This window comes from Brassica rapa, chromosome A09 (genome assembly GCF_000309985.2).
Source record: "Brassica rapa cultivar Chiifu-401-42 chromosome A09, CAAS_Brap_v3.01, whole genome shotgun sequence".
NCBI lineage: Eukaryota > Viridiplantae > Streptophyta > Magnoliopsida > Brassicales > Brassicaceae > Brassica > Brassica rapa.
The window spans coordinates 9,835,580-9,851,076 of record NC_024803.2 but is presented as its reverse complement, the minus strand read 5'-3'; the positions used below and the strand labels follow the sequence as shown (position 1 = coordinate 9,851,076).

General features: G+C 40.2%; 2 protein-coding genes across 3 annotated transcripts; one reads left to right on the top strand and one right to left on the bottom strand.

Moving 5' to 3' along the window:
- The first annotated feature begins 84 nt into the window (after positions 1–84).
- On the top strand, positions 85–1,733 carry LOC103838422 (transcription termination factor MTERF2, chloroplastic). Its single transcript, XM_009114857.3, has one exon. It carries the CDS (start codon positions 154–156, stop codon positions 1,489–1,491), a length of 1,338 nt encoding a protein of 445 aa, XP_009113105.1. The 5' UTR covers positions 85–153; the 3' UTR covers positions 1,492–1,733.
- A 228-nt stretch (positions 1,734–1,961) lies between these two features.
- On the bottom strand, positions 1,962–12,717 carry LOC103838420. Of its 2 annotated transcripts, XM_009114855.3 has the most exons (3): positions 4,076–12,717; positions 2,411–3,921; positions 2,009–2,320 (listed from the first exon to the last, which is right to left on the bottom strand). In XM_009114855.3, exon 1 carries the CDS (start codon positions 9,743–9,745, stop codon positions 8,003–8,005), a length of 1,743 nt encoding a protein of 580 aa, XP_009113103.2. In that variant the 5' UTR covers positions 9,746–12,717; the 3' UTR covers positions 2,009–2,320; positions 2,411–3,921; positions 4,076–8,002. The 2 variants fall into 2 exon arrangements, with proteins under 2 accessions (XP_009113104.1, XP_009113103.2); XM_009114856.3 differs by having other exon boundaries at positions 1,962–2,309; positions 2,411–12,717.
- Between the last annotated feature and the right edge of the window lie 2,780 nt (positions 12,718–15,497).

The following is a 15,497-nucleotide window of genomic DNA, read 5'->3' as shown; positions in this document are numbered from 1 at the left end:
TAAACCCTAAAACTAAAAGTCGTTTCTTTCTGGTTCTCTTCTCCGACCAAAGTTGGGACCTTTGGGGAGTTTGAGTTCCGACAAAATGAGTCGATGGTGCTGAACGTTGAGTGTGAGTCTTCTTCTTCTTCACTTCTTTGAGATTTAAGAATCATGTATTCTCTGATACTCCATGTAAAGAGGTCTACCGAGTTACAGAAGCTCGTATTCTCTGCTTACTCCAAACCCTCCTTCTCCTCCTCTGCTACAACTAAAGGTCAAAACTTTACAGTCTCTACTTACCTCATTGAATCTCTGGGTTTCACTCCAAAACTCGCAGAGTCCATCTCAAAGAAAGTCAGCTTTAACGACAAGGGCATCAACCCTGATTCAGTTCTGTCTCTTTTCAGAAGCTACGGATTCACAGAGTCTCAGATCTCCACCATCATCACAGACTACCCCAAACTGCTTCTACTAGACGCTGAGACCTCTCTCGCCCCCAAGCTTAAGTTCTTGCATTCAATGAAAGGAGCTTCAACCTCCGAGTTCACAGAGATTGTCTCCACGGTTCCTAAGCTCTTGGGGAAAAGAGGCGACAAGACTCTCAGTGTCTACTACGACTTCGTCAGAGATGTTATACACAAGTGCCAAGTGTTGTCTCACTCTTCTTCGCCACAGGGGAATCTTGAGAATAAGATCAGAAACGTAACGGCTTTGAGAGAGTTAGGCGTGCCTCAGAGGTCGTTGTTTCACTTGCTTGTCTCTCGTTATCAACCTGTTTGCGGGAAAGAGAGGTTTCAAGAATCGCTCAAGAAGGTTGTTGAGAAAGGGTTTGATCCGACAACCTCGAAGTTTGTCCAAGCTTTACACGTTGTTTACCAGCTTAGCGACAGAACAGTAGAAGAGAAAGTAGATGTCTATAAAAGGCTAGGATTCTCTGTTGAGGATGTGTGGGACATGTTCAAGAAATGGCCTAACTCTCTCAAGTTCTCTGGGAAGAAGGTTACTCAGACGTTTGAGACGCTGAAGCAGTGTGGTCTGACTGATGAAGAGGTTGTGGCATTGTTGAAGAAGAATCCGCAGTTCTTACGCGTTTCAGAGGAGAACATTGGCAGCTCCATTGAGACGTTTCTAGCGCTGGGATTCAGCAGGGGTGAGTTTGCGATGATGATCAAGAGGTATCCTGTGTGCATTGGGTTTTCTGCAGAGACGGTTAAGAAGAAGACTGAGTTTCTTGTGGAGGAGATGGATTGGTCATTAGAAGCTGTGGTTTCTCACCCTCAGGTGTTTTCTTACAGCATGGAGAAGAGGATGGTGCCAAGGTGTAGCGTTATCAGAGCTCTTATGTCTAAAGGATTGCTTGGGAGTGAACTTCCTTCAGTGTGTTCTGTTTTGGCATGTACCGATAAGATGTTTTTAAGAAGGTATGTGAGGAAGCATGATGACAAGGGGCTTGTGGCTGAGTTGATGGCTATCTTCACCAGAGTTCATAAGGTAGGCCTAGTACAATGAGCAACGTTAAGGGTTCTATTTTCTGTTAGGTTTTAGATAGATTCGTGTTGAATCTTTTGTAATCTTTGTTTTTGATCTGTATCCTTACCGTGATGAGACTGAGAACAGAGATGAAGATGGGTTTCTCTTCTCTACATGACTTACAGTGGTGAAAACACTTTTGCTTTTGTTTATATTTGTCTAGTTTTGGTGTTTCATGCATATAAGCTATAATGAAAGTGGTAAACGTGTAATTTCTCCAATCTTTTTGTTGCTTTCGATTGATTTTTTGTAAATGTTGCTTTGAATTTGGCATTTTTGTAGTTCAGAGTTTTTCACATTTACATATGGTAAAAAGGCTGGGTAAAAAATATAATGAGGCTTTTAAAAAACAATTTGTGAGAAAATAAAACAAAAAAAGTTATAAATGCAGCCTGCATGTTTTGAAAATATAACATTTTAGTTTGAAGAATATTTTGAGCCATGTCATATATAACAAAACAAACAAAAAACATTCAATCGTGGGATGCACCATACATAACTCACATGAAACTCAACATGAAAATAAACAAATACAATGATAGATTTTGATATCTTCAGAAGGAAAAGGGTACATAGAAAATGTTGTCTTTCTTTTCATTTTAAAGAATTAGAGTCTTTTGTCTTCTTCTTGTGCACAAGATTCTTCATCCACTTGAAACTCATGAAGTCAATAATCTTGGCTTTGGTCGTGCCGGACTTCTTACCGCCGGCACTTTTGGTGTTATCTTCCTCCGGCATCTCTCCGATCCCTCCAGTTCCCCATTGATCAGCCCAACTTGGGGCTTCACTTGTCATATCTTTTCACAAACTAAATAGTCAACCATCTTAGTTCAAACATCATATCAAAAATCTTCAACCTATCAAAAGAAAAGTAATATAAACATCTAGAGATACATACCTCTAATGTGTTGAGAGGTTTTCTTTGGAGAAGAAAGACGATTTTGGTTAGCAAAATGTGTGATAATGTGGAGAACGGAGACTCCTAGATTAATAGTAGATGTGTTGTTTTTTTGTTTTATAAAATACTGCAAAGTATTATTTAGGTTGTCCCTTTTGGATCAGGGTTGAAATCTTTAGATTTAACAATTTGTAGAAATATAATTATATACTTTTTGGATTGTCTTTTCGTTTTTGGATTGTCTTTGGATGCACTTAACTAACTCAAAGTTTGTTCGTTTCCGACTTGCAAAGAAAACTTTGTTTGGGATATTTAGCTATAAAGTATACTCCTTCCGTTTCATATTAAGTTTTGTCATTCTAGAATCTAGATTTTAAATTTTATTTTATTATAAGTGTTATTTTACGTTTTTAATGCATATATTTAATAATTTTTCTTATTTTTACAATTATTTTAATTCATTAATTAATAAAACCAAACATAAAACTATATTAAATAGAGGTAGGGTAACATAGAAAGTTGACAATTTTTTTAATTCGTGTACAAAAATTTTGAACGACACTTAATATAAAACAGAGCGAGTAAAATGTAGGTTGAGATTAAGGCAACTAATTAACGCCTCATTCCATGTGACATATTTATGATCTGTTAAATTTTTATTCAAAACTAAAAAATTCTTTGGACATAAAAGCTCTGAAAATTGTGTCACTGCCTCATGAACTGTGGTGATTATCTTTAAACCGCATAGAATAATAAATGATATAAAATCTATTGAATCCTCATATAAATCATAATAGCAAAATAATATAAAAATGACACAAGAAACTATGAGTGCTCATAGAATCTGTTGAATTCTTTGCTTGCAGGCATCAAACAAAACAGCAAAGAGAATGGTTCACTTATTCAGAGGTGAAGGTAGTGAAAAAATCGTTCTTGGTAAATAAGTGTTTGATGATCATCTATCACGGTCATTTGAACGATACGTATCCAGCAAGTGGCCGTAAAAGAACTATCTAAATCTTGGCCTTTATATATAGTGGCCCATTCATCCTGTTCATCAGAAACTCAAGTCTATAAATGTTTCAATGGAGTTCAATATCTTCTTCTCCGAGTATAAGAGAGAGAGAGAGAGAGAGAGAGAGAGAGAGAGAGAGAGAGAGAGAGAGAGAGAGAGAGAGAGAGAGAGACTGGAACACTTCTTGAACATTTCCCATAGGCGATAGACATTGATTTTTGCTTCTATTGTTTTGTAACTCAATCCGTAAACAATGCGTAGAGCTTCCACAAACTTTGAGGTGGTTGATTCAAATCCCATCTCAACACCCTTTTTGCCTATGGATCCCCATCTTTTGTACATATGAAGAAGTAACCAAACGGTCCAAACTAATCGATCTGGATTCAAACATGAAGATTTTTAACTCTAGATTTAAGATCCATGTCAGAGCTCCAAACCACTCGTCTTCTTGATTGAAATTCTCTATAAACCAAGCAATGTCTTACAAAATGTTCTCCTGCTTTATCATATCAACCAAAGCATCACGTTTCAATGCTCCAAACTTAAAGAACTAGTTGACACCAATTGATAAGATTACAACAGTTTGAATGGCAACAAAAAAATCCATAGACAAATCTAAAGTTAATGCAAAAGAAAGAAAACACACACACCTTGACAAGCTTTCTGATCTATAAGTCACCATCTTTGGTGAAGATAGCCATTAACTCGTCCACAAACACCTTGTCAATGTCATCATGCTTACTCAAATACTTTTTCAGAAACATATGATCAGTACACGCCAAGACAGAAGATACTGAAGGAAGTTCACTCCCAAGCAATCCTTTGGACATTAGAGCTTTGATTACTTCACACCTCGGAGCAATCCTCTTGTCCATGCTACATCCAAATACACTTCATCTTCTCCACCAAAAACTCATTCTTCTTCTTTACAGTCTCTGCAGATAACCCAATGCACTGAGGAAAGCGCTTGACCATCCCCGCAAGCTCAACTCTGCTGAATCCTAGGCCTAGAAACGTATCGATAGAGTTTGATATATTCTTCTCAGAGAACTTAAGAAACGAAGGATGCTTCTTGAAGATCTTCCACACGTCTCCCACACCAAAGCCTAGTCTTTTGTACACATTCACCTTCTCTTCTATCGTTTTATCACTCAGTTCATAAACAGTATGCAAAGCTTTGACAAACTTTGGAGTTGTGGGATCAAAACCCATCTCAAGAACCTTCTTGAGTGACTCTTCAAACCTTTCTTTACCACAGACATGTGCAGACCTTGAGATGAGCAAAGGGAACAACAACCTCTGAGGCACACCAAGATCTCTCAAAACCAAAACGTTCCTGATCTTATTCTCCTGTCTACTACCCAGCGGCAAAGAAAGACACAACCTTTCGAACTTAGAACTCTTATCCGCTTCTATAATCTCTCTGACGAAATCATAGTATCTTCCTAAAGCTTTGTCCTTTTTGATTCTCAAGATCTTGGGGACTTTAGAAAGAACCTCAGTGAGCTCAGAGGTTGAAGCTCCTCTGTTCTGTAGCAACTTAAGCTTGGGAGCAAGAGACTCATCAGCATCTGCTACAAGCAGTAATGGGTAGTCTGTAATGATGGTGGTGATCTGAGAATCAGTGAAGCCATGAGTTCTAAGAAGAGTGAGGACTGAATCAGGATGACCCTTCTCCTCGAAAGTGACCTTCTTTGAGATGGAGTCCGCGAGTTTCTGATAGAGTGAAGATAGAGATAACAGAGGAAATGTATGTATTTTGATAGTAAGCTCGATAAGTACAACAATGGAGATCTCTATCACCTGAGAATCTCAACTACTCTATCACCTGAGTAGACTCAGCTCATCGCTAAGAATCACCAATGTACTTAATCGATAAAGATCTAACAACCATGACAATGACTATTTATACTCCTTTGTTTATTCTTCAAGTCTGTAACCGTAAACCTTCTGTTTCCACTAGAGTCTTTTAATCCACTCCTTTCCCTTTCTTCCTCGTGTAAGTATATTTGAACCTATCAATACTCCCCCCATTGAGAGCAAGCTTGCCCTCAAGCTTATAATGAGGAAAAGAAGCCTGAAACTCCGACAGCAACACCCACGAAGCATCATGATCCAAGTGACCCTTCCATTTTACCAGTACTTCCATCAGTCCATCGTTATTCGTTCTTGCAGCCAATATGTCTTCAGGTTCCCATATTAAGTTCTCCAAGTCCGTGCAAGTAGGTGGTATCTCTTGTAAGATGTGATACTGTCCCAAAGCTGCCTTCAACTGCGAAATGTGAAAAACAGGATGTATCTTCGCTTCCGCTGGCAATTTGAGACGATAAGCCACCTTTCCAATACGCTCCACAATCTCATAAGGACCAAAGAACTTCGCAGCCAGTTTTTGACAAAAGCGACGAGCCACTGTGCTTTGACGAAACGGCTTCAACTTAAGATACACACGATCACCCACTGCAAACTGCACATCCCGTCTATGCTTATCAGCTTGCGTCTTCATGAGTTGTTGAGCTCTAGCCAAATGTAGTTGAATCTGTAGTAGCATCTCATCCCGTTCCTTTAACGCCACCTGCAAATCATAGTTAGTCGTAGACCCTTCTTCGAACCGCAACAACTTAGGAGGTTCTCTTCCATACACCACTTGAAAAGGTGTTGCCTTCAACGCGGTATGAAACGAAGTGTTGTACCACAGTTCTGCCCACGCCAAATACTTATGCCATGTCTTTGGATGACCAGAAGCAAAACACCGAAGATACGTTTCCATACAACGATTGAGAACCTCTGTTTGCCCGTCTGTTTACGGGTGAAAGGCTGTGCTGTACTTCAATTTTGTTCCTGAGAGGCGAAAGAGATCCTTCCAAAAGTTACTCAAAAAGATGCAATCTCTATCGGAGACAATCGATTTAGGAAACCCGTGATGTTTTACCACCTCCGTCATGAACTTAGATGCGACGTCGACCGCAGTAAACAGATGTTTTAACCCCACGAAGTGGCCATATTTGCTGAGACGGTCCACCACTACCATAATCACATTACTCCCTTGAGAACTTGGTAAGCCTTCAACAAAATCCATCGAAACATCCTCCCACACTTGCTGAGGAATAGGTAATGGTTGTAGTAACCCAGCAGGTGATAACGTTGAATACTTATGTGTTTGACATATCTTGCACTCCATCACATGTCGTTGCACACGTTTGTATAACCCCTCCCAATGAAACATCAACTGCACACGTTTGACTGTTTTCAGAACACCAGAATGACCTCCATACGTGCTATCATGGCATTCAGATAAAATCAGAGGAATGAAGGCGGACTGCTTCGGAATAACCAACCTCTTCTTATACCAAAGTCTCCCATCAGTCACCGTGTAGTGTCTGTTAGCCACGGTACCCGCTGAAACAAGCTTGATCAATTCCTGAATCTCCTTACTGTCTGCAATCTCCTTATAGAGGTCTTGTAACTGAATCACTGAGGGAATTGTTAACGAAAGCAATAAGGAATTCACTTCTGTACTCCGCATAGGTTCAATTCTAGATAATCCATCAGCAGCCTTGTTGTCACAGCCTGGTTTGTAAACAATTTCGAAATCAAAACCCAATAATTTCGTCAGCCATCTTTGATATTCCATATTAACTTCTTTCTGATCCAGCAAATATTTCAAGCTTCTTTGATCTGGACAATGAATTTCCTCCCCAGCAGATAGTGCTTCCATTTAAGCACTGCCATAACCACTGCCATCAGTTCTCTCTCATACGCAGGTTTCAGTTATTCTCTTGCTGTTAACCCGTGACTGAAGTAAGCAATAGGACGACGATCCTGCATCAGAACTGCTCCTACTCCAAACCCTGAAGCGTCTGATTCAATGATAAAGGGCTTGTTGAAATCTGGTAATGCGAGCACAGGAGCTTCCGCCATTGCTTGTTTGAGCCTTTCAAACGCCTCTTGAGTTGGCGCCGACCATTCAAAATTATCCTTCTTCAATAAGTCTGTTAGCGGCCTGGCTATTGTTCCATAACTCTTAACATATTGTCGGTAATAACCTGTCAACCCCAAAAACCCGCGAAGCTGTTTAACTGATCTCGGAATGGGCCATTCCTTCATAGTCTTAGTTTTCGCTGAGTCTGTAGCAACACCATCCTTTGAAATTATGTGGCCGAGATACTCTACTTGGGATAAACCAAACGAACACTTCTTCTTGTTTGCTAGTAACTTCTGTTGATCCAATATCTGTAACACCACTCGCAAATGTTCCTCATGTTCTTCCATTGTTCTGCTATAGACCAACACATCGTCAAAGAAGACTAAGACAAACTTCCGGAGGTACTTCTTGAAGATTGTGTTCATCAAGGATTGGAAAGTGGCTGGGGCGTTTGTAAGCCCAAATGGCATTACAAGGAACTCATAGTGCCCTTCCACTGTCCTGAAAGCAGTCTTCGCAATGTCTTCCTCTTTCGTACGTATTTGATGATACCCCGCACGCAAATCCAGTTTCGAAAAAACCATAGCTCCATGTAATTCGTCTAGGAGCTGATCAATAACTGGGATGGGAAATCGATCTGGAATCGTTGCCTTATTCAGCGCTCTGTAATCAATACAGAATCTCCAAGTTCCATCTTTTTTTTGACCAACAAGACCGGACTTGAGAACGGACTTGTACTGATTCTGATGATTCCTGATTCCAACATTTCATTCACCATCTTTTCCATAATCACCTTTGTTGCGTGTGGGTAACGGTATGGTCTCACGGAGATGGCGGAAACTCCTGGTTGCAAATTTATTGCGTGATCAATGCCTCTAAAGGGAGGTAGACCCGTAGGGAGGGCAAATACATGATCAAAGGATTCCAAGAGTTTCGCCAACGTCAACGGAATACACGGAATGGGTAATGTTACCTCACTTGCTGATGTATAAAGCTCTACTCTTCCTTTAACATCAGTAGTTGAGATAGGAGCCAATGACTTCATCGAGAGTTTGGAACAATGGAGTGTTGGATCCCCGAACAGTGTCACTTTGTTCCCATTATGAACAAAGGACAGTTCCTGCGCCTTCCAATCCACCTCGCATTTTCCTAAAGTCTCAAGCCATTGAATTCCTAAAATAACATCCACCATCCCTAATTCCAACGTGATGAAGTCTGATGTGAACTCTGCATTTGCTAGTTGAAACTGAACATCAACACACACCCCTGAACTCTGTACTGTGACACCGTTTCCTAGCTGAATGTCGAAGCTTGTTTCAGCACAAATCTGCAGCTTCAGACGCTGGACCACTTTTGGCGTGATGAAGTTATGTGAAGCCCCACTGTCTAGCATCACGATCACCTCAAGGTTAGCAATCTTGCCATAGAGTTTGGTTGTCTTTGGTGAATGACGACCCAAGAATGAATTGAGTGATAATGTCATCAACTCTCGAGACTTAGATGATTCCGTCAGCTCAATGTCATCTCTTTCCTGATCATCTAACACTTCCAGTTCCCATCCATTGGTTACCATAAGAATTCGCAGCTCTTGATTAGGACATTTATGGGCTCGAGTCCACCCATTTGCCCCACACTTGAAACAAATGAACTCCCTTCGCATCCTATCTAACTCTTCCTTCGAATATTTCATTCGAGGACGAGTATCTGTAGAGCTGCTCTGAATACTCTGATCTTTCTTAGTTACCGCAGTGCTTGTATTTGACTGTTGACCTGAATTGTATTTGGTTGCAGCCTCCGAACTTGATCTCTGTGAGTTGTACCCGGAAGATGACTTCAGTGGGTTTGTAAAGGGTTTCGGTTGCGTCACTGCCCCCTTCTTGGTTGCTTCGCTCACCACTTTACAAAAAGCACTCGATTCCATTCGTAGGACTGCGGCAATATGGTTCTCCAGCCCCTTAGGTTCCTTCATTCTAATCACCTCCTTCATTTCCTGATTGAGACCGTTGTAAAAGATCTTGATCAGATGGTCATCGTCTAAGTTCGGCACTAGCGTTGAGAACTCCTCAAATTCTGAGATGTAATCGCTCACTGACCCTGTTTGCTTGATAGCAAAGAGTCTGCTTGCAGGTTCATCTTCAATTGACTCTGAAAATCGCAGAATCAACTTCTCTTTAAATTCAAACCAGCTAGCAAATCCCTTTCGTTTCAACTCCCATCCAAACCATTTCTTAACCTTTCCTTCTAAACTCAACCCAACCAGCTCCAGCTTTTCATCATCCTCATACTTCCCAATAGTAAACCATCTTTCGACCTCTGTAACCCACACATAAGGTTGCGTTCCCGCAAAAACTGGCATCTGTATTTTCTGCAACATCGACTCTCTATTCGCAACATTCATATGCCCAGATCGATAACCTAGCGGATGATAATCCCGGTTTCATTCCCAATTTTGTGAGTATACCTGATGCTGGGAAGATCCTGGTTCCATTTGTGGCCTCGTCGCCGAGTCAGGTTTCTCCAGAATCTTGAGGATCGATCGCAACTGTTGATTCACCTCATCGATTTTGGAATCTGCTTGTTTGCGAGCTCGATTGAGACGGATGTAACCGCCTTTGAGGAACTCCATATCCATATCTTGATCTTCGACTTCGAATTCCTCCTCCGATTCCACCGGTCTCGGACTTTCCCCCACCTTCGCCTTCGACATCGCTTTGCCGGTGTGATTTAGAACTCCGATGATCGATTCGAGCTGAGCTGACTCGATTCAACTTGCAAACTCCGATCGCGTTCGATTCGTCCAAGCTCACCGCACCAATGATAGAGTGAAGATAGAGATAACAGAGGAAATGTATGTATTTTGATAGTAAGCTCGATAAGTACAACAATGGAGATCTCTATCACCTGAGAATCTCAACTACTCTATCACCTGAGTAGACTCAGCTCATCGGTAAGAATCACCAATGTACTTAATCGATAAAGATCTAACAACCATGACAATGACTATTTATACTCCTTTGTTTATTCTTCAAGTCTGTAACCGTAAACCTTCTGTTTCCACTAGAGTCTTTTAATCCACTCCTTTCCCTTTCTTCCTCGTGTAAGTATATTTGAACCTATCAGTTTCCTAGTTAAACCCAGTGAGTCAACCAGGTAAGAAGAGACAGTAAAGTTCTGACCTTTTCGAGGACTTACATCAGAAGGAGAAGAGAAGGATGCATTTTGAAGAAGGGTCACTGAAACTCTCACGTTACGCCATTTCTGTAGCTCGACCAACCTTCTTCCATGGAGACTCAGTCTCAGAGTATACATGGGTGATTACTGACTGTTCGACTTTCTACGGAACTACTAGGTCTTGTAAGCAATTGAGCAGAAGACGGTGACAGAACCGGAGGTTTCAGAGTGTCCTTAAGACGACAGAGTTTTGTTTATTATTTTATTGGTTCAACTGGCCGGTCAGAACCGGAGGTTTCAGGGTGTCCTAAACAAAAAAATTTACACTTCAAAACACACTAGATTTTGACCCCAGTGTTTATTATTTTAGAATTTTTGTATATTATTATGATACAAAGTCATATTATATCGGAAAAAATGTTTAAAATAATATAATTTATCAATTAGTTTATTTAATTTTTTGTATGTACATTTTTATGTAAATCCGAATCGACTTGAACCCGAAAAACTCGAGTTGAACCCCAAAAACACAGTGTGACCCTCACTCTCGGGCTCCATATAACCCATAATCTTCCCAAAAGGTGATGATCATAATTCGTGATGTAGGACCATCCCGGAAAAACCATCTCCAAAATACGCTTCACCTTATTCTCCTTTACTCTTGTCTCTATTAAACATCCATATTGAAAACCACGCTTCCTCACCCAATTTTGTACCACCATATGCTTAGAAAATTTATTGAAGCCTCTAATATTCCAGTAGAAACCATACATATTATTGACGACGGGGTTTCTTTTTCTTCAGATAGCTAGAATCAACATCCTGAGCTGTCTAACCTCATGCTTTAGCTATGAGATATCTATGATTAATCTTAAATTCTCGAGGTAATACTCTCCTATGAATAACTTCTTTGTCTTGCAATTTGTCATGTTGATCATCTTCTTCTTGCTCCTCTTTCTCATAAACTGTCACTTCTTTACCCTCCTTCGGTGTTAACACATCAAATCTTGATTTCGTAAAAATAGACTCCAATTCCTTTTGACTTGAATTAGAAGAGCGGCTAGATTTCCCCGGTGAAACATCTGACCATTCTTTCTCCTTCTCAACATTTTCTGTACCTTGAGTTATCTCTTCCTTACTACTCACATCTTCTCCCTCTTTCAACTTCAACTTCTCAGAAGACTCTACCAAAGCCACTTGCTCACACTCAGTATTTTCCTCAGGATCTTCCAAACTTCTCGATATAATTTCTTCTTTATCTTTTTTCTCCTCTCGAACTTCTCTGACTTCACCCTCTTCCATCTCCTCCTGATTCTCTTTTTGAAATTCTTTTTCTTTAGAACACGCTTTCACTGAATGTCCCCGCTTTTCACACTTCGAACACTTCTTTGGTAGCCATGGATAGATGTACTCCACCATCACCTCCTCTCCTTGGATGTTAAAGTTCATCTTTTGTGGCAAGTCCTTTGTTAAATCCACAGTTACAAAGATCTTTGCCACATCAATCTTTAGGCATTGCGCTGTCTCCGGGTGCAGTCTACCAGGACTCCCAATTGGACTCGTCAAGAAGTTTAATCCTTGCCATGAGAACATAGACAAGTACATTTTTGAGGTGTACCCACATTGGAATGGACTGTGTTGGTGGTTTTTCCTTTTCAATCACCGGTGACCATTTGGTCATTGATGTTAGGAGTTTTCAAGGCTCCTAAGACAAATGTTGTAGTATAAAAGATTGTCGAACCAGTTCTGAGGGATATCAAAGCACTGAGAATGCAAGTACTCACTTAATCTAAGTGCAACCAATGATTTAGATGGGTTTTAAGCTATGACTAAAACTAAAAAAAGCAATAACAGAATGATACTTTCTTGACTAAGGGAAAAGAGAACTCTTGGGCATAGGGATTAGACCTTGGGTGATCAAGTATCGAACTAAGGATGGCAAATGATCGATCAAACTATCGACCTTAAGCCTAAACACAATTCTAAGCAAGCTCTATGTCTAGATGAATGCTCATTTGCTAACATATCTCAAACATCAAATGTCTTTGGTTGAATAATATGAAAGCAATCATTACTAACAAGTCTATTAGCTATCTTAGCACCTTTAACAACAAATGTCTTTGGCAAAGTATACTAAAAGCCTAGGAGAGTTGTCTCGGGCATTTCATCGAACACCTTTCGGGTGAGAAATGCCTAAGGATCAACAACTGAGTGGCCAACTCAGAAGATGCATTATGATTACTCTACTAGCAAGGAAATACGAATGATCTACACTAAAACATCCTAGCTCTAACCTAATCACCCTTAATCTCCCTAACCCATGAATTCAAAAGGTGATTACTCACTAATCTCCATGATTCCTCTTAAACCCATATTGGATTTCAGATTAACCATGTAGAGAAATAGATAAGAAATCAACAAGAACACAAGATGAAAGCAATGAAATCTGAATCAAAAGAGGTTTTTTACTAGTTCTTCTCTCCCCAAAAGAGATTATCTTGCCTCCAATGGCTTACAAAAGTACTTAACTTAGGTTTAGAAAGTGTAAAAACATAAAAACAAATGACCAAAAGGCCCCTGAAATAACATAAAAATCGTCCAAGCAAAACACGTGGAGTGACCTAGCATAGTCGCTCCAGGAGGTCACTCCCGACGCGTTTTTTTTGTGTCTCGACGCGTCAAAACGCGAGTGACTTGAGCTGGTCGCTCTGGCTGGGAGTGACTTGAGGTAGTCGCTCTGGACTGGTCGCTCTGGCTGGGAGCGACCTCGGTAGGTCGCTCTGAGAGGTCACTCTGCGATGCTCGACCAGGATGGATATGCCTCTAGTAAATTGATCATAACTCCTTCATTACATCTCCAAATGACTTGAAACCAATTCCATTAGAAAGCTAACTCAATTTGCTGTGTCTCCACAAAATCTTAGCAACAGAAGATTTCTCTAAAGGCTCCATTCATGCTCATCTTTCACCCCATTTTGGATCACAATGCTCCCAAACATCTCAAATCACTCCATGGCACACTCCAGCACCTAATAAGGACAATGAATGCAAAATGCAACCTAGACATGGCTAAATCCTAATCTATATGATGAAAATGCTCATGGATGAATGGATAAAACAATGTAAATATGCAAGATATCAACTCCCCCAAACTTGTTCTTTTACTTGTCCACAAGTGAACTTTCTAGAACTCATAGGGAGAGAGGTTGAAGGTGGGAGCATATAGCCAAAAGAAACACAACTAGCACACTCTCTTATTACACTCTAGCTTCTCTAGACTTATCTTAACTCTTTTTGTTCTTACACTCATCATCAAGCATCCACACATTCAAATCAACCAACTCTCACATTCATTAAGCACAAAACATCAGGTGAATTCTTGCAAATGGTCAGTTGGTCCAAGTCATTTGGTTGGGTAAGGGAAGGCTTTTATTCAAGTGATTCAAGAGGTTCAAAACATATGATCTTTAAGGTGGTTTACTCTCGAAACAAGTAGCCTTGACATTGCACATAATATATCTACGAAAGGGATCAACTCATGCATACAATGCTCAATCTCCATTGTTCTACCCTTTTCTCAAACATACAATTACACAATCATTCCCAAATGTCAAACCCAACTCACATCTCTCACCAAAAGATCCTAAGAACTTTAACTCCTTCTCTTTGAAATCTACAAGGGATTTTTTCAGATCTCAAAATATTTCTTAGCTCCTAACAACTTTGCTAGCCCCTTTTTATTTTTTTTCTTTTTCTTTTCTCTTTTTTTTTTCGTTTTTTTTTTTTTTTTTTAGGTTGGGGGCCAAGACTTTCAAAACTTGAACTAGAGGCTTTTCTACTTATCCCAATAAAACAATTCACTTAAACACAAAGAGTCATTTCTTTTCCTTTTTCATTGCTCCCAAATCATAATCACAACACTCACCCCCACCTATAGCTAGACAATAGAGTGCCCAATCTAGAAAGAATGAAGATCAAGCATTGTCGTTCCCGATACTCTCAACATTATGCACATGTAAGACTTTCCGAAGAAGGCCTCACTCATCAAACAATGAAAGCTTAAAAGGAGGGAAAGGTTTTGGGAGTGGTCTACCACTAGAGTTTGTCAAAATAAGATTGGCATAAAGGATGTGACAACTCAAGTGTGTATAGCCATGACTCAGTACACAAGGGACCATGAGCAAGAAGCATTAAGTTCGTTCAGTTCAAATAAGGTTGTAGTTGGCTTCAAAGACTGAGTTTCAGCAATCAACAAGTTTCAGGAAGAGTTTTCAAGGCTCGAAACATACAAGTCTTTTTGAGAGGTGCAAAAGCTACTCAGGTGCAACGTAGTGTTCTTTACAAGGCATTTAAAATCATTGCTCCCAATGCAAGTGAATGCAACCTATATGCTCTAGACTCTCCTAGAAATGCAAATGATGCAAATTAAATGATTGATTTTTTTTTTATATATGCAAATAGGTATGCAATGCATGACTCAATGAAACAACATCAAAGCAAACATGATCAAATACTTGGTACCTCCCCCAAACTTGAGTTACACAGTCTCTGTGTTGTCAAGTAGAGAGAGATACCGAAAAGAAGACTAATATGCAAAAATGAAATGGTATATACAAGGGAGTGTGGTGGGTTACCTTCTATGGGGAATGAGTAGAGGGAGATGCTCCCTCCTCGTCGTCCTCAGGTGGTAACTCTTCAAGGTGCTCATCAGCAGGAGTGCCCATCTCTTCAATGTAGAAGGCTTGCCCGAACACAGTTGGTTTCCTCATTTTCCCCTTGATGTCAAAGTGGAGGATGTTCTCTTTACCCAAATGGAGATCAATCGTGCCCTCCTTCACATTAACAATAGCTCCTGCTGTAGCTAAGAATGGCCTTCCTAGAATCAATGGGTCTTGAGCCTCCTCACCCATCTCAAGCACCACAAAATCTGTAGGTATCTCATACCTTCCAATCTTCACAGGGAGGTCCTCTAAGATGCC

What these genes read in the sequence shown, in the direction of transcription:
- LOC103838422 (XM_009114857.3), top strand. Translation starts at nt 154, where the DNA reads ATGTATTCTCTGATACTCCATGTAAAGAGGTCTACCGAGTTACAGAAG.
- LOC103838420 (XM_009114855.3), bottom strand. Translation starts at nt 9,745, where the DNA reads ATGAATGTTGCGAATAGAGAGTCGATGTTGCAGAAAATACAGATGCCA.